This window comes from Xiphophorus maculatus, chromosome 4 (genome assembly GCF_002775205.1).
Source record: "Xiphophorus maculatus strain JP 163 A chromosome 4, X_maculatus-5.0-male, whole genome shotgun sequence".
NCBI classification, from domain to species: Eukaryota; Metazoa; Chordata; class Actinopteri; order Cyprinodontiformes; family Poeciliidae; genus Xiphophorus; species Xiphophorus maculatus.
The window spans coordinates 35,151,711-35,171,324 of record NC_036446.1 but is presented as its reverse complement, the minus strand read 5'-3'; the positions used below and the strand labels follow the sequence as shown (position 1 = coordinate 35,171,324).

At 39.4% G+C, this 19,614-nt stretch overlaps 1 protein-coding gene across 6 annotated transcripts in view; it reads left to right on the top strand.

The window, feature by feature from the left end:
• The window catches only part of tmc3 (transmembrane channel like 3), an 82,652-nt gene that overhangs the window by 48,667 nt on the left and 14,371 nt on the right, over positions 1-19,614 (top strand). For 5 of the 6 annotated variants that reach the window (XM_023332876.1, XM_023332874.1, XM_023332877.1 and 2 more), the window contains 7 exons: positions 2,996-3,063; positions 3,332-3,460; positions 10,802-10,912; positions 13,930-14,055; positions 14,301-14,379; positions 17,379-17,421; positions 17,523-17,796. In XM_023332876.1, coding sequence (XP_023188644.1) covers positions 2,996-3,063; positions 3,332-3,460; positions 10,802-10,912; positions 13,930-14,055; positions 14,301-14,379; positions 17,379-17,421; positions 17,523-17,796 — 830 coding nt within the window. The remainder of the gene's footprint in view (positions 1-2,995; positions 3,064-3,331; positions 3,461-10,801; positions 10,913-13,929; positions 14,056-14,300; positions 14,380-17,378; positions 17,422-17,522; positions 17,797-19,614) is intronic. The other variant, XM_023332875.1, reaches the window with a different exon arrangement.

Below are 19,614 nucleotides of genomic sequence, written 5' to 3'. Positions count from 1 at the left end.
TGTGTCATCTGCATAGTTATGGTAGCTAATCTTATTTCCTGTTATAACCTGAGCTAGTGGGAGCATATAAATATTGAATAAAAGGGGTCCTAGGATTGGACCTTGGGGTACCCCACATGTGACCTTTGACCTCTTTGATGAGAAGTTTCCAATTGAAACAAAGAAATCCCTGTTCTTTATGTAGGATTCAAACCAGTTAAGCACTGGACCGGAGAGTCCGATCCAACTCTCCAGTCGATTCAGTAATATGTCATGGCCAACAGAACCAGCACTGTGGTTCTCCCACAGTCCGTATTTATCACCGACAATTATTAAACAATCATAATCAATACATATGAGAGATAGAAGCTCATTCAAGTCAGTAAAGAAATTTTCCACATATGTTGGAGTTTTGTATAGAGTTACAGTCAAAGTTCGTTTGTGGCCTTTAACCTCAATTCCAAGATACTCAAAAGAGGTGAAGTGACCCAAAGAAATTTTACTACTATTTATGGTATTGTTAAATATTGAAGCCACGCCTCCTCCTTTTTTATGTTTTCTATTCTGACTGAAGAAATTGTAGTTAGGAGGCGCTGATTCAATTAGTACGATTGGTTCATTATTGTCATTCAACCATGTTTCTGTCAGAAACATAACATCGATATTATACTCAGTGTTGAAATCATTAATTAATAAGCTTTAGCACAGAGAGATCTGGTATTTAATAAAGCTAGTTTAAGTGACTTGGAGGCCAAACGTTCTTCAGTCTGAGGTTCCTTTAGGCAGGGGAACAGTCTGAGGTTTGAATTAGGTCTGCTGTATTTTATATTTCTGTTTCTTGTAAATTTTCTTGTAGTTATCCGGACAGGTAATGTCCTGTTTTGCAGTGTCGGGGGGCCAGACACATTCTGGAGTAAGACGGGTGTAAAGATAAACTCTGGACCCCGGCCTCAGACCTCAGAAGTGATGGATCCTCTGGGAAGTTAGAGTCAGGTGGCTTAAATTAAGTGAGGTCTGCTACGTGACCGCTAAGGAGAGACGTGCCGAAGCAAACCTGTTGATTCATTCCATCTGTAAATTTAAGAAACTCTGGTCCAGAAGACATTTCAACATAAGTATTTTGTGAATCCTGTGAATGAGTGGGTGAGCAGAGAGGGAGGGGGGAAGGAGGAAGGGAACCGGTCGCTCTGTCTGCAGTCGATGTATCAGCTTGTTTTGGAACGGTTTGCTCCTGATAAGCGGAGGGTTCCATCCTAATCAGACATCCTTGAGCCTGTTCTTCTGAAGCGTTGATCACATTGTTGTCCTTGTTGATAAAATGAAAAAGGTTTGCAGTGAGTAGCTTTATCCCATGTTTATTAAGATTGTGTCCGCCACTTCCAAAAAGGTGAAAGCACTGCCAATAGATCCAGAGGTTATCGATGAAGGTCACTGAGTTGGCAGAGCAGGTTTTAATCAGCCATTTGTTTATCATGTCCAGCCTGGAGTGTTTTTCATCTCCCCATTGAAGTGATGGAATTGGACCACTGAGAAATAACTTCATTTTTAATTTTTCCATAGTGTTCAGAAGAATATTAAAGTCCTTTTTCAGAATCTCAGATTTCTGCTTTGCCAGATCGTTGGCTCCAACATGCAGAACTAAAGACTCAATATCTGGCTGATCAGTGGTTAGAGAGAGAACTTTACGAGTTAAATCAGATACAGTGTCACCAGGAAAAGAAACCACTCTCGTTTTCTTGGGATTGCAAATGTGACTGATTCCATTTACTGCCTCATCTCCAACAATAAACACTTTTGGGATACCTTTCGTTTTCCTGGTAGCTGTTTTGTCCTTTGGAGCTTTGGGGGGTGGATGTGTTGGTCTTGCCTCATTGTTGATGTTTGAAGGCGAGGTTTCACTCAGAGGCTCAGACTGGAGTGCAGAAAATCTGTTTTTCAGTGGGATTCCCACGGAGTCAGAATGGTCTGGTCGCTTTGTCCTTGGGAGCGGGGTCAGTGGAGCCGTTTTGGTTGCAGCTACTTGTTTGTTTTTCTTTGGTGGAGCAGGTGTTGAAGTTGAAGGTGGATTTCGACTCAGAGCCGGCCATGCTGATTCATCCTCTCTGTTAATCGTCTCATCGGATCTGCAGTGTGAGACTTTTGCTTCAGCTTGGCACCCAGAGCGCTCCAGGGTGGGCTGCTTGATGCGGGGCTATTGCCTCTCCGTTGATTTGAGGAAGAGTTGTCTCATTTCCACAGGTAGCGTTGATCTCAAAGTTCACCTCCAGCTGTTTAATCTTCATTTCTATAGACTGAAGTCGTTGTATAATACTGCTAATGTCCTTGGGGTCAGCCGGAGGCATTTTACCCTGGTTCAACTTGGAGATGAAGAAAAGTAAGGTAAAAATAAAAGTAAGAAAATCCCCCAGTCCTTAAGTTTGAAGTAATCCAGTTATGATGTCGATAATGTAAATATAACTAAAAAACTTTAAAAATAACTAGAAATAACTAAAAATAACTTTAAAAATAGTAAAGATGAGAGAGAGCAGGATAAGCTGTTCCTCCTTCAGCTGCCACAGAGCAAGCAAAACACCAGATCGGAGCCTCCCTAGTTTGTACGGATCCGTGTGGTGTGTCTATTCAAGATGAAGTCCACACCTGACTTTTTGCCCCTGTCTTGATGATGCCAATATGCTTGTGAAGATAACTAATGGGTTTTAGCTAAAGTGTATTTCTCCGATGACTTAATGACTGTTTCTATTTCTGTCAATGAAAATTGGGTGTATAATAAACTAAGCCTTTCAGCCTGAACCAGATTTGAAAAATCACTCCAGGCATATTCATGGACTCCAGACTTAAAATGAGCTATAACAGAAAACACTGATAAAAGGACTGCAACTGATGGATTTGCTTCATCTAACTTCTTCCCAAACTGTAGTGAAGTGTTGATTTCCCAGCCTAAAAAATCAGCCAGTTTTAAATGTTTACAGAAACACATGTAATACCAATAAAATAAACTTTTGATATGTTTTTGCAGCCTGAATATGGAGAATTTAAAATAGCTGAAAATGTCCTACACTTGATCTACAACCAAGGAATGATCTGGTAAGTCTGAACGATTATTTGTAGCCCTAGTAAAACGAATCTGATATAGAACTAATAGAGTGTCTGTTGTGACTGTGACCCTGTTATAAAGAATATGACCCCCTAAAAACCTCATTTCACCCAATTGCCTGGCCTGGATATATATTTTTGGCCAATTTCAGGAGATATAAACTCATAACTACACAGATAATGAAGTGAAACCATGGCCCTCTAAGCGTAATGCCTGTTTTATAATGCTGTGTGTGTTTGTGCGTGTGTCTTTCTTCAGGATGGGAGCCTTTTTCTCTCCATGCCTCCCTGCCTTTAATGTGTTGAAACTGATTGGTCTCATGTATCTAAGGAGCTGGGCTGTCCTCACTTGTAATGTTCCTCATCAGCAGGTTTTCCGGGCTTCCAGGTCAGAACCTCTGCAAATCTCACGTCACATTCCCCCCTCCATTCATACATATTTTATGTGGACAATCTCCTTATCAAAAATAAGTATCTGCAAATGTCCAAGATACACTGAATGCAAACTACATTCTATGTAAACCTTTCAAAATAGCAACTGTCTGCGCAATTTTATGGTCCATTTAGCTCTTATGTTACATCCAGAAATTTCCATTGGTTGTTCATTTGAAAAAAAAAGATTTTGGAGCACACTGCTTTAAAGCAGTGGCCCTCAACATCCGGGCCACGGACGTTACTGGTCCGTGGACCAATTGGTACCGAGCTGCACAAGAAATAATTAAATATTTCCGTTTTACGTATTACTTGAGTCTGGAGGAGCTTATATTTTGAAAATCCTTTAACCGGATTTTCTAGGTTACGTCTTGCGCGCCAACATTGAGTCTACAAGCAGCAAAATGAGTAAGAAACAGATCAGATTCTTTGGAAAGTTTCTTTGCGCGGGGAAAAGGCCCAGAGAAGAGACAGGAGAATGGATTTATCCTGGCAGGTGATTCCCACATTCCAAGCTCTCCATGATATGCTGACCAGCCTGTTAATGAGGCAATGAAGCTTCAAACTGCTTCACCACTAGAGACCAAGCACCCCGTGCATAAGCAACACTTCAGGTGTCATTGTCTCTCATCACTCCCAGATGGAACCGTCTTGTTGCAGAGAAACAAGCTCAGGGCTCCCATTAGTCGTCATCGTGAGTTAAAATTTTCACGAAAGTAAAATGTTTGTTTTTGTGGCACATCTGTGTCTTATTTTGAAGGGATATGTAAATGTTACCATAGCAACCAGAGTCAGAGAGTGTGAGGGCAGTGGTCGAGACGAGAGGAGAGGAATAGAGATTGTGAGTTTTAGGTCTGATTCCTGCCTTTATTGAACCAGACCCCGTCGGCCGATTTTGTGACCACACACGACACGAGCCGATAAAAGTCCAACAGGTTCGGTCGGTTCGTGTGTCCAGCCACACGGCAGGAGCAACACACCACACACTAACCGATTCCACTCACGAACATTCCGATTCCAGAAGAAAATCCAGTAAAACCCCCAACATACATCCGTGAATTCAGAATAATCAAACATGGATGACGATGTAGAAGCAGTAGTGATAGTTTGTGGCTCATTTTAAGCGATACAAGACATAACAAAAAGAAAAGGCGTTTGATAAAAGACGGCGGGAGCAGCCGCTCTATTTGCTGCACTATGCACTAAACCAGACTCTTTTTTGCACCAGGTCAGCTGCTTGGGATTCCCTTCTGTTATTACATCACTGTACTTTCTGATTGGCTACCTGTCACATTCAACAAGTTGTGTTCTCGCTCCCCATCAGGGAAACCCACATGCTGCGATAAAAGGGCCAAGACAGTCAAACATGTTGAATATGTCCGATTTTAGATGGGAGCGGTCCGACGTTCCACGTAACACACCACACAGACAGGATGATCGTACGATTATCACAAGCGATAATCTTAGAACTCAGAACTTTCTAATATTGTAATTTGGGGAAAATCAGGACAAAAAAATCACAAATTATGTCATTTGACCTCCTCCCCACCCATCTCCCCGGGCCGCAGTAAAATTGCCAAGCCTTGACCGGTCCACGGTGATAAAAAGGTTGGGGACCACTGCTTTAAAGGGTGAATATTGTGTATTTTTTAGGCACTTAGTACAATCAATAACCGTCTAGGTTATCAATCAATCAATAAATCAAGTTGAAGGTGCTTTACATAATAAAAAACAGAAAGTTACAAAGTTATAAAGAAAGCACTACATAGTCAACAATTGAACAAATATTAAATTTTGATGAGCTCCATCACCAAAATCAAACACATCAAATATATTGATCAAGGTTTAATTTATTATGACTCAAATACAACTCTAAACAGGTGGGTTTTTAGTCAAGATTTAAGGGAACTCAGTGTTTCAGCTGTTTTTAGGTTTTCTGGAAGTTTGCTCCAGATTTGTGGTGCATAGATGCTGTATGCTGCTTCTCCTCGTTTGGTTCTGGTTCTGGATGCAGAGCCGAACCAGAACCAGAAGACCTGAGAGGTCTGGAAGGTTGATACAACAACAGATCTTTAATGTATTGTGGTGCTAAGCCGTTCAGTGATTTAGAAACTATCAACAGGATTTTAAAGTCTATTCTCTGAGGCAGCCAGTGGAGGGACTTTAGAACTGGTGTTATGTGCTCTAACTTCCTGGTTTTAGTGAGAACGCCAGCAGCAGCGCTATGTAACAGCTGCAGCCGTCTGATTTTTTTAGGTAGACCTGTGAAGACGCTGTTGTGATCAATAAGACTAAAGATAAACACATAGATGAGTTTTTCTAGATCTCACTGAGACATTAGTCTGTAATCCTGGAAATGTTCTTCAGGTAATAGAAGGCCATCTTTGTAACTGTCTTAATGTGGCTCTAAAGGTTCAGGTCTGAGTCCATCACTACTACCAGGTTTCAACTTAATTGACCTATAATTTCTTCTAAAATTTTAGAATTAAGTAGTTGAAATTGGGTCATTTTTCCTGTATTTGTTATGTTTGGGTACAGCATTGGTACTGGCTTTAGAGTGGATGTGCAGATTAAACTTCTGATTTTTTTAAATTTCTCTTCAAAAAAGCTGGCAAATTGGTCGCAGGTGGCATTAGATTGAAATTCAGGTGGTAACGTCATAGGAGGATTTGTGAGACTGTCAACTGTTGCAATTAAAGCTCAAGCTTGGTTAATGTTTTTACTTATGATCTCTACAAAAAATGTTTCTCTTGCATGTTTTAGTGTTGAGTGATAGCTATGCAGTCTATCTTTGTAGATTTTATAATAAATGTGAAGTTGAGTTTTACGCCATTTACTTTTGGCTCTATGGCAGAGTTGTCTTGCAGATCTAACTGTGCATTTCTCCACTCAGACTTGATCCTACCAGACACAGCCTTCACTTTAATGGGAGTAATGGACCTTACCAAGCTAAGCTCACAACCGACCCACGTGACCGAAAGTCTCACAAACAAAGCCTCGCAGCGCGTTGTTTCTATGTAAACATGACTCGATTAGTGCATCATTTCTACCGGATTTTCACAATATATCAGCTACTACAATGGACAGAGGAACTAACAAGTTCATGTCATCATCTGGGAGGAAGTTACTGGTTTCTCAGTCACAAGCTGGTTGCAAACCTGAGGCCAGCAGGTCAGTCAGTTATGGTAGATCTGAAATTTGGTTTGATGACATCAATATGAGAAGCTACAGACTGATAGGAGGAACCAAAGAGCTCTGTAAAGGTAAAGGCAAATCTTCTGAAGTTGGGATATAATTAATTTAATTTCACAGAATTACCGCGGTAGAAGCCATTTGTTTGTTAAAATTTTATGAAATGTATTTGTTCTATTTGATGTTTGTTGTGAATGAGGTATACTCACAAACGAACGAGGTAATTAGTCCAATGTTTAGAAACTACAGTGGCTGTAATGCGCCACAGCAAAGGTAAACAAAGGTAAAATAATCCGAACAGGTGATCAACTCAAAACCACTTGTATCTTTTTACTCTCTCTCTTTGTAGTTTAAGCACACCTATTACCGTGGCAACCGCCTGCTCCCCGCAAGACGAGCAAAGATTACGTTAAAAACATAACATTCAGTCCGTTACGATATCAAGTTTCCAGGCTTGATATTTATTTCTCGATTATTAATCAGCGCTTCCCTGAACACAGCAATGGTTGATTGACTAGCTGTACTTGGTGCTAGAGTGGCTAACACGAGTAACAGTTTAATCCAAAGCATTTCTGCTAAAATAAAATCTTTACTGTATGTCAGATACAGTACACATTGGATATTGATCTGTTTAGCTAACATAAGACTGTGTAGCAGACAGGCTTCAAGGTGTAGAAGTTGTATCAGTTCTGCCTTTATGCTGTACTTAGCTAACGGGAAGCGTGTGTTTGTGAGACGGCCACGCACGTTGTAGCCGCTACTACGTAGAATGGGCATCAGCCAATGAAAAGCGGCCCCTGTGGTAAGGTCCATGGAATCAATGATATCTGAAATTTTAGAATGAAAGCTATATACCAACTTATCTACATCATTACAACTTAAGGGCGAGGAAGAAGAGTAGATTTGATTAAATGTTTTTGCTGAGTTTTCTGTGAAAGAACGTTTTGTGATAGTAGCTTTTTGGCTAATGGTATTTTCAAAGATAACAAGAAGTGATGTGACGGGACGACATCAGTTCTAGAGACATTGGAAATATTCACAGCCTTACTGATAACCATGTCCAGTGTGTGTCCTTGACACTGCTGGACATAATAACACACTGCCTGGTTATTATGTTGAATTAGACCAAAATTATCAAGAATATCATAACATGGCTATTTTGCCCCTCTGTCTTGAGGGTTGTCAATATGAATGTTGAAGTAACCGTCAATTATTAAACAATCATAATCAATAGATATGAGAGATAAAAGTTTATTAAAATCAGCAAAGAAGTTTTGTACATATGTTGAAGTTTTGTATAAAGTTAGCATCAAAGTTTGTTTATGGCCTTTTACCTCAATACCCAGATATTCAAAAGAGGTGAAATGACCCAAAGAGATTTTGTTACAATTTATGACATTCTTGAATATAGAATCCAAAAAACAAACCCAAAACTGAAGACTTGAGGAGATCATAGAGAAACAGGAAATTAATAGCAGAGTAAACAAAAACAGAGTGACAAGATGGACTGACCTGAAATAGAGGAGCTTAAATACTAGAGAGTTGTGAGTGTGACAGAAGACCTGGGCTGATGAGTTAATTAATTACAGTTGAGAGTAGTTAGAGCAGAAACTAGACTGAGGAGTTGAGAGAGAAAGTAGCACAGGACGCCAGGAAGATGCACAGGGGAATACAAGAGAAGGAGGGGAAGAGAACACAAGGGAGCTGGAAATCATTCTTACACTAAGTTACACTAAGACCAAAAGAAAACATGATGAACTACAGAGACAAAGACAGGAGGGGAAACTGAAATAACCAAACAGAAACAAGGCTGATCTAAAAAAAAATGATACAAATTAAGGAACACAAAGCTAGAATAACTAGAATGACTAAACAAAGAAATAACCTAACTAGAATCACTAAAGAAAGGTTGCCACATAGACTCAGGCATATATGAACAACAGAACCTAGGGTAATGAAATAACTAATCATTAAACATAACTAAATGTGATCGAGAGTATTTCGTCACCCCACCCTGCTGTGGAACAGGGCCACTAAGAAAAATCTTTTGTTTTAGTTTTCCAACAGGGTCCAGAAGAATGGTAAAGTCTTTTTTCAGACTCTCTGATTGTTGTTTTTGCCAGATCATTAGCTCCCACATCCACAACTAGAGTTTCAATAGTTGACTAATCTGTGGTTAGAGAGAATATTTTTCTGTCATATCACATACAGTAGATTTGGGAAAGGACATGACTCTGGTTCTCTTGGCACTGCAGAAATGGTTGATTCCACATACTGTCTCATCTCTAACATTAAGCACTTTGGCATATTTGAGTTTTTCTTAGTGTTTGCTTTGGGGGGTGAATGTGCTTCATACCTGTGGTTGATGTCTTAAGTTGAGGTTTCCCTCACAGGTTCTTGTTGAAGTGTAGCAAATCTGTTTTTCAGTGGGATTCCCACAGAGTCGGGGTGTGTTCTTGCTCGGGCTGGTCGTTTTGTCCTGCGAAACAGGGCCAGTGGAATAGTTTCTCCTCATTTGTTGTCCAGCAGGTGCAGCAGGTGCTGACATTGGATGTGGGTTTTGGCTCAAAGCTGCCATGTTGATTTGTCCAAGCGAGGGGTTATCGGCGTTGGTTTTTTCGTCAGATCCACAATCTGTTCCGGTTTAGCTCCCAGGACATTCCAGGGCGGGGCTGCGTGGTGCAGGGCATGCAGCCTCTTCATTGTTTGTGGGAATAGTTGTTTTGTTGCAACAAAGATTGTTTAATGCAATATTCACTTCCAGTAGCAGAATCTGCTTTTCTATTGTCTCAAATTTATGTGAGGTTTCAAGCTGATTTTTGTCTAGAGCCTCAAAATTGTCAATGTAAAAGTAGTTGCAAAAATTAAAATGTAAGAGTAGTTATAAAAAATTATAAAGAGGTGACATTATAAAAGCTATAAAATTATAAAAACTGGATATGGAATATCTTTAGCAGTCAATGCTGTCAGTAAGGATGAAAGAGCGGGAGAAGTTGTTTCTCCTTCAGCCTTCAGTTCCTAGCTCCTAATTTATGATTAAACTGATGCATTAAATTCAGCAAAGACTTTTCTTTTTCTCAGAAGTTAACTTGAACTACACTTGGTGGGTTTTGCTCCTCTGTCTTCCAATTGATGCAACACCATGAGATCTTAATACAAACACAGCTGAAAGATCAATACCGTTTTTTTCTGATTTTATCTTTACCCATTAATAGATATTTCAAATGTTGCAGAAACCAAATTACATACTTTTTCCACATTGTGAAGTGCTTATACTTTCTGTGTTTGTCACGTTGTGTGGGTGGAGATGGTGAGGCAGGACGCTTAGACCCAGGTAGAAGTAAAGTGATGGTTTAATGATGAGTAAGTCCGAATTACTCTACAAACAGTCAAACAACCAGGCAGCATGGCAGAACAGAATCCAGGGTTCAGCACTGGTAGCAACTGGCGAAACGAATGGACGACTGACAAACAGCTAGACAGCATAGACAACAACAGACGACTGGCTTGACACATGACAAGGACCCGACAGAGACACAGGTGACGCTAAATACACAGAGGGTAATCACAGAAACGAGACACACCTGGGAACAATCAAAGGGAGGACAGGACAACACGGAGACTCAGAAACAGGAAACTCAATATTAATACACAGAAAAACTCAAACCATGACAGTGTTATCCATACAGGTAGCCTTTAGTACAGTAAAATATTTAAGTTTTTATTAAACTATTTGTATTTGTTTTGGTTGACATAATGAGTCACTGACAACTTTCGTCATAGTACCAGCAGGAATTTAAAACTACTTTCACCCCTGCGGCTAAGACCCTCCTCTCTGATATTTTTTCAGATGGCAATAGTAGGACTGGGAGGAGGTGGATAAATTGACGTTTTCACAGATTAGCTGTCTCATATTCCACTGTCAATATATAGAGACACTCTTAAATATGTAAAAAAGATCGCTTTAAACCCCACATTCACAGTCTGCTTTGTTCTTGCCGGTGACCTATTTAAGCCAACCCTCTTCAACATAATGTTTGCTTATAAAAGGTTTTATGAAATTTTTCTCAATTTGCTCTTTGCTAACTGTATTTTGCTTTTTCAGATCAAATAATTTCTACTTGGCTATGCTACTTTTCATGCTGTTCCTGTGTATGCTCCCCACCATCTTTGCCATTGTGCGATATAGACCATCGGAACACTGTGGACCATTCAGGTAAAATCAGAAGGCACATGTGCATCTGTTTATACAAACCGTACAAACAGATGTTATTTGCTGTTAAAGAATATTATTGTCAAGGTCTAATTTTTAGTTTATTTTTTCCATTGAAAAACTCTTCATTTTGAGAATACCACACAGCATTGCTGTGATCAAAAGCTGTGAACGGTTGTGGAAGATGGCCGCTCTTACTGAGCCATGTTCTGCTGAAGGTTTCTTCCTGTTAGAGTTGCAGTATGTAAGTTTTATTGAAAAAAAAAATTAGTTTTTTTACACATTTCTTAAAACTGTCACCATGTCGTGACTGTATGGTATGAGCACAATAATCTGTGAAAAATATCAACACCATCCAGCCTCTGCTACTGGGTGAGAAGCTGCAGAGGATGGGTGTCAATGACTCAGTGGTCTCCTGGGTTACTGACTACTTGACAGGCAGGCCACAGTTTGTCCATCTGGGCAGTGTCCTGTCTGATGTGGTGGTCAGTGACGTAGGAGCTCCACAGGGAACTGTGCTTTCTCCCTTTCTCTTCACCCTGTACACCACTGATTTCCAGTACAACTCTGAGTCATGTCACCTACAGAAGTTTTCTGATGACTCAGCGGTTGTCGGGTGTATAGGGGATGGAGGGGAGGGGGAGTACAGGACACTGGTGGACGGCTTTGTGGAGTGGTCTGAGCAGAATCACCTGAGGCTCAACATTAGTAAGACCAGAGAGATGGTGATTGACTTCAGAAGGAAGAAGATACCTTCACGGCCACTAAAGGTGGCAGGTTTGACATCTATTAAAGACAAGTTGAACAACACAGAAAAGACAAGAGAGTTAGATTCTTTTGTACTCGCGAGGAGAACGGACAGAGATGTGTTTACAGTTACAAATCTCCGACCGCTCTGAAACACATTTGTCCGCTCCTCTCTTTTTATTATCTTCAGAGTCCCTATCACAGAGAGCACTGCAACTCTAAGGGGTGGGGTCAAAGCATTTTAGTTGCAGTGCTAAATGACAATCACTAACTAAACACATGTTATCTTGCATTAGAACACAGAGTAAAAACAGAACAGGTCGTATATCTTCAAGGCGACGATTCGTCAGCTATCTAACAGCTCAAAGGAAGAAGAAGTCCTGGTGAGCAATGAACCCCGTGAGCACGGTTATCACTGCTTCTCTTCAGGGAGGCCCTCTTGTGAAGACGGAGATAAAGTAGATCAAAACATACAGAAACAGTCTTTATGTTTAGAGAAAAGAAAACAATCATGGAACATCAAATATGAAACACTATTGTTATAAAGGAAACAACAAATATATGATAATATATACATTTCACCTAACAAAAGGTCAAAGGGGAAGTGGTGGAGGAGGTGAAGGATTACAAATACCTGGGAGTTGTAATCGGCAACAGACTGGACTGGGCATCTAACACTGACGCTGTGTGCAAGAAGGGGATGAGCAGACTCTATTTTTTAAGGAAGCTGAGATCCTTCAATGTGTGCAGCAAGATGTTGGAGACCTTCTATCACAGTGTTGTTGCCGGCGCCATCTTCTTTGCTGCTGTGTGTTGGGGAAGCAGCATCAGAGCCAGCGACTCTAATAGACTAGACAAAATCATCAGGAAAGCTGACTCTGTACTGGGACTAAGGCTGGAGTCCCTGGAAACTGTGGTGGAGAGGAGGACACTGAAGAAGGTTCTGTCTATTATGGACAATAAACAGCACCCTCTCCACCACATAGTGGACAGACAGCGGAGCACCTTCTCACATAGGCTGCTCCAGCTCCACTGTCGTAGGGACAGATACAGGAAATCCTTCCTGCCACATGCCATCTCACTGTACAATAAAAGCTAAATCATTGTTCTGCACTAATCAGTCCAATTTTGCACAACTGCACTGTGGCACACTTGCTGTACATATATTTACATGTACATATCTGCATTTTTTTAATCTTGCAAGGACTGCTCTTAAGTTGCTTCTTATATTAACAGCATTTTATATTTTTACAATTCATAGCATTTTATATTTTATTTTATCTACTACTACTCAGTGGTAGTTGTTATTGTGTCTTGTCTCTAGGCTGTAACTGCGAAGTAATTTCCCTGCTGGGATGAATAAGGTATCCTAATAAAGTATTCTATTCTATTCTATTCTATTCTATTCTATTCTATTCTACTCTATTCTATTCTATTCTATTCTATTCTATTCTATTCTATTCTATAAGCTCCTCCGCCCTCTGCCTGAGCTACTATTGGGACCTAGAGAAATGCATTGATTCTGGTAAAAACAACCAATCAGAACCTAGAGAAATGCCTTAGCACTGCCACTCAGTCTTGTGTATGTGCTGCTCAATTTGGTAATTGCATGGAAACAACTTACTGTTCCAGAAGAACTGTTTATCCACGTCATCAGTGGCAATATTAAGCAGATGATTCATGATGGGCTCTACTATTGAGGGGAAGGATATGTAGCACATACACAGGCCTGATTGGCAGCGTTAAGACCTTCCTCTTGGCTTTGATTGGTTGTTTCTGACTGAGCTGTGTATTTCTGTGGTCAGTACTGGGATCACTGGGAGAAGGCAGAGGAACTTGATTTTTTTCCATAGATTATCTGTCTCATACCATACTGTCATGACAAAGTGATAGTTTTATTAAATATGTAAAAAAAATCTCTATTTTTTCTAGATGTTACATACTGCAGCTTTGAAGAGGAGCTTTCCCTCTCTATGCTAGGGAAAGCTAGCATAGAACCCTCATGCTCTGTATGAGGGTTTGCTGTAAAGTCAGCAACACAACACTAGCGGTTTTCTGATTTTCCAGGAGGAGGAAATGTTGCTAGTCAATGACTAGATTCAATCGGTTTTCTTTGATAGAAACTTGTTGTGAATTTGTGCCATATAAATAAATCTGAATTGAATGTAACAGTTGTAAAAGATATAATTGACTTGACATCTTTCAGTCTTGCATGTTTTATAATTCCTCTGAAAGAGCTAATTTGGGTAAAAGTGCTGAAATGTGTGTTTCAGTGGCCAGGAGAAGATTTATGACATCATCTCAGATACAGTGGCATCAGACTTCCCACTTTGGTTCAGTAAAGTGATGAGTTATGTCACCAGCCCTGTTGTGGTGCTGCCAGCAGTGCTACTGCTATTGTAAGATGCCTCACACACTAACATGACATTAAACAGATCATGTCTCATATATGTCACACACGCCCACCCCTGCCTGCATGTTTATTCATACCAGTGAAAGCCTTCACTTCTGTGTGTGTGTGTGTGTGTGTGTGTGTGTGTGTGCGTGTGTGTGTGTGTGTCTTTATACATGTAAATATATACATCACTTGCTGCAACATTCTTTTTTCTAAAACATATTTGTATTTTTACCATTTGTGTTTCAGTATGCTGATATATTATCTTCAAGCAATTGCCAGATCCCTAAAATTTACTAACAACCAACTGAGGATTCAGCTCCAGACTGTAAGTTTTAAAATAGTCACCATGACAGTTTGCAAAAAAGTGTTTTCTGCCTTGTATTAATTTTGCAAATTAACAGTGAAAAACAGAATGTTTGGTAACACTTTATTTGATGGGGTGTGCATAAGACTGACATGACACTGTCATGAACATGGAGTCTTTATAAATGTTGTCATGAAGTGTCATTCAGTAAATGTGTGTGTCTGACACCATGGATGAGAAAACCAAGAGAGAGGATGTGTTGAAAGACATGCAAAACTTGTTGATCAATGTGTTCTCTTTTATCATCTCAATAAATAAAATAAAAATTCATAGCTATATATATATATATAAATGCATAAATAAATTAGCTGAAAAAGAATAATCTCAGGGTCGGGGAGAACATCAGCTTAATTTTGATCTCCTGCACCAAGTGGAGCGGGAGATCAACTGGTGGATCGGGGCAACGTCTGCAGTGTAGCGGGTGCTGTACCGGTCTGTTGTGGTGTAGAGAGAGCTGAGTCAAAAAGCAAAGCTTTTGATTTACTGGTAGATCTAAGTTCCTATCCTCATCTCCATAGATGAGTTTTGAGTCATGTCCAAAAGAACGAGGTCACAGAGACAAGCGGCCGAAATAAATTTTTCCTGTAAGGTGTCTGGGCTCTCCCTTAGAGATAGGGTGAGAAGCTTAGATATCCAGGAGGGACTCAAAGTAGAGCCGCTGCTCCTTCACATCAAGAGGAGCCAGTTGAGGTGGCTCGGGCTTCTGGTCAGGATGCCTCCTGGACACTTCCCTGGTGAGGTGTTCCCGGCATGTCCTACCTTGCCTGGGAACACCTTGGGATTTCCTGGATGGATGGATGGATGGATGGATAGATGACTGCACATACACACTCACATGCGTAATACAGATAGCACAATAGAATTCAGACAGTAATGTTAGCTATGTTGGTTAGCTAGATTCAACAAACATGCTCTTTCTACCCCCCACACATACATAATGGATGTTGATGTTGTTCCAACATTGCTGTTGTAAAATTGCTGCTGTCATTTTGTTTTAAAAATGTTCTACAAATCATCACAAATGTTCTAGAAATTGTTCTAAAAATGCTTAAAAATTTGAAAAATGAAATATTTCAAATATGAAATAATTCTTGTGTCAAATAAAACACAGCAAAAAGTATTTTACAAAACATTATTCTGAATCAAAATGACAAAAGTAGCATGAAAACAGTGATTCTAATACGGGTGCAAAAAGACCCACTCTTGGAAGACTGTATAGTCAATAACTCATGCATCAGAGGGGAAAACGCAAAAGAAAGTAAATACATTTCTTGACAAAAACACATATGAAGAAAAGGAAAAACATACAGGCATTTCTTGATCGAAAACATGTGTAAGGAAAAACAAAATAACATATATTTCTGCTTTTAATTTTTAGTTATGTCAGTCTTGGTCCTCCATGATTTTCACCATATTGTTCCTACATTCATAAATGTCTGTATTCCAGCCTAAATATTTAATTAGTTTAACTGAATATTTAGCTTTCAAATTAAATGCGCTAACTTAGTTAGGAAAATAAATGTTTAATTTGCAGCTAAATATTTAGTTCCCAACTAAATGTTAAGTCTGAGCTAAATATTTAGTCTACAATGATCCACCCATCCATTTTCTAACACCCTTGTCCCTAGAGGGGTCAGGAGGTGCTGGTGTCTATCTCCAGCTAACGTTCCGGGCGAGAGGTGAGGTCACCCTGGGCAGGTCGCCAGTCTGTCACAGGGCAACACAGAAACAGACAGGACACACAACCATACACACACAAAATAAATATTTAGTTGCAAATATTTTGTTTGCTAACTAAATATTTAGCTCCAAATTAAACATTTTTCAAACTAAATAGTTAGCTCAGATCTATCTATTTAGCTTAATAACTAAATATTTAGCAAACAAACATATTTAGGTTGAAATCTGTATTAGTCAAAGAGTAGCGCCAAATAAATTACAATAGGCCTTTGAAGTGCTGTTGTTGCTTGGGTCTAAAAAAGAAGATATATTTATGGAAACTGGCACTACACTTAAATGCTGATGGTTCACCATTAAAAAACACTTCTGATTAGGTAAAACTGTGTACTTAAGTTTTTGTATAAGGGACATTGTTTTTTATAAGAAAATAATTTGAATGCAGTCCTGCTGTGCACACAAACAAGCACATATCAAGAGCCCCTGCAGTTTGCTTATTGCTGTGGAGTTGGAGTTGAAGACGTCATCATACACCTGCTTCAACAAACCTACTGTCATCTGGACAAAGCAACTTTTACACGTGTCTCTACTTCAACACACCTGAGTCAAATAATGAGATAATTAGCAGGACTTTGGAGAACTTGACTGCACTTAGGAGGCGATTCAGCTGTTTGATTGAAGTGTGTTGGACCAGGGAGACGTCTAAGAGCTGCAGGACAGCGGCCCTTGAGGACCAGGATTGCCAGGATCTATGGCTAACTCACAAACATAAAATCAAGACCAACCCTGACCATCTTCATAAGTCTGTCTTGCAAAACAGTGTCTTCAGTCAGAGACTTCTTCGTACTCACTGTAATACAGACTGCTACAAGAGATCTTTCCTGCCAACAGTAATGACTACCTACAACAAGGGTGCTCAAGGCCAGTCCTTGAGAGCTACCGTCCTGCAACTTTTACTTTACTCCAACAGATTTGTTTGATTCAGGTGTGTTGGAAGGGAAACATCTGAAAGTTGCAGGATGGTAGCGCTTGAGGACTGGACTTCAGCACCCCTGATCTACAAAAACTCTTTGAAGAATTTGGATTAATATGAGTTACAATATTTTTTTCCCCTTTGGGATCAATAAAGTACTTTTGAATTAGAATTTTTAATCTCTTCTTAATCAGTCCTTGAAAAAAGACATGTAGCCAGTGCAGTGTATTGTTCTTAAGACAAAAATAACAATTGATGTTGAATTTCTTTTTTTCTTTGTTTGAATTTTTCCCCCTCCCATCTTTTTTAGGAGCGGACAGAAGACAAGAAAAAAGTATTTCAGATGGCTGCAGGTATTTTATTTATTTATTTTATTCTTTGTTTTTTTGAGTTGTGTGGGGTTTGTTCTGATAAAACTAGTGTTGTGATTGTGTTTCCACTGCTACTATTACAGCAAGGCTGCAAGTCCCAGAGGCCTCAGCTGACAAAAACCCAGATCAGCAGGAAAGTGACATCCCAAGCCAGGAAGCTTCCATACACACCTCATCTCCCCAGCAAAATGGCAGCATTACAAACGTTCAGTCTCCTATTAATCGTAGTAACAGCATCCGTACCATCACCCAATCAGCTTCTGGAGCTGACCTGAATGAAGGATGTGTGTCTGGATCTGTCAGAAGTCCAGCTGTGATCGTACTACCCAAACACCAGGTGGAACACTTACCGAACAGGTATTACACACTTCATGATAGTTTTGCTAGAATTTTCAACAAATTAGAACAAAGTCTATAAATGTCTTGTAAAAGTATTCATACCTCTATTTTACAAGTTACAGTAAAAACACAAATTTGAATGGATTTTATGTTAATGATCCACACAAAGCAGTGCAAAAATAGAAGCAAAATAATTTTCTAAGGTTCTTATGGATTAAAATTTTGAAAACTGTGACATGCAATTATAATCCTAAAGCTCAAGAGGTATAGATACTTTTGCAAAGAATTCAGAAATTAATTTCATTTGCTTTTGAAGAAGTGCTACAAAGAATGACAATTATTTGTTACCAAAACTTTTGAATGTTTTTATTTAGGAAAAGGGAGATTTCTATCAGTTGAATTCACTTCAAAATTACTGTCATCATGTTAAGAATATGTCAACTACCCTAAAATAAATTCAGTTTTTAGTGCAATACCATAATCTCACATAGAAAAAAGTAAAAATGTCCAGGCTTTATTGTTAATTTAAAAAAACACCCAAAAGAATTAACTGTTACACAAATTGACAAAGCCACACCCAAACTGGCTAATTTCACAGCCAGAGACCAGCTTGGAACATTCTCTTCATATAACTTAAGAATTTATGTAATTAAGCAGAATGTAAGACTCCCACTGTGCTATTTTTTAAAATTCCTACTAAGGTTTACAGTACAAACACCATTACAATATTTCATCTCAGGATGCTGCAGACAGATGTCCTAGAATTATTACCACTAGATTATTTTAAAGGAATCCAGGACTAGTTGAACAAGTTGGATTAAATATACTGTATATTTCCTATTACCTAAAACATTGCTGTTTGTGATATACCAAAACTCATGATTACCTCAAAAATGTGTATCTTTAGTTATATTTTTCACCCATGGAGGTCGCCATTTTTTCACCAGTGGGTTGATGACGTCATCAGGTCCATTCTCTACTGGAGTCTACAGTGTAAACGCAGGAAGGCTAACTTTACCCCAGTAGTTGTTTATCATATTGTGTTTTACTGGTGTAATTTTAGATAAAGCCACACTGTGTTGTTTAAAAAAAAGAAAGAAGAAAAGAAATGAGGTGAATTTGGAAAATTCCCCTCATGAAAGAAAGAAGGGCCCAGTGCCAGAGCCGGAATGGAACACAATTTCCGAAGGACCTTATCTGTGCCCGCGACATTTCTCCACAACACTTTCAGTCATTTACATAATTCTAATCCTATTTAAGAAGCTGAAGGCAGTAACAGCAAAACACCAGCTCCTACGGCCAAGTCTGTCCTCTTCCTCTGTTTGGTCCTCCTCATCTTCATCACCTCTTGTGATTTCTGCATTCCAATCAATTTCAAAGAGCTCTGGTTCAAATTGAAAAGGTATGATAATATGGAGTGAAAATAGTCTCCAAACACCTGTGGGTGGGTGTTACGGTCCGACCAGTAAGGCACAAGGACAAAGGCATATATAAAAAAATTGTTTCTGTTTATTTTTAAAAAAAATCTTAACAAAAGGCTTTCAACAACAAATCTAAAAAATTCCGCAAAATGGGCCCCAAAAAAATCAACTAAGGCACGCCTAACTCAGGATAACAAAGCAAAAATCGACCCCACACAAAGAACACACAGGCTAGTGTACACAAACGAGGAGGGATGGAAAAGGAGACAAACGATGCATAAACATACACAACTGTAAAAACAAAACAACCTACAACCAAACATATTTTAGCAGTTGTGCTGTTAGTAGAGAGGCAGATTCTTTAACATCAAGTCCCCTGCTTCCAGCAGGTTTGGTCCACTTCCTGGTTTGCCTT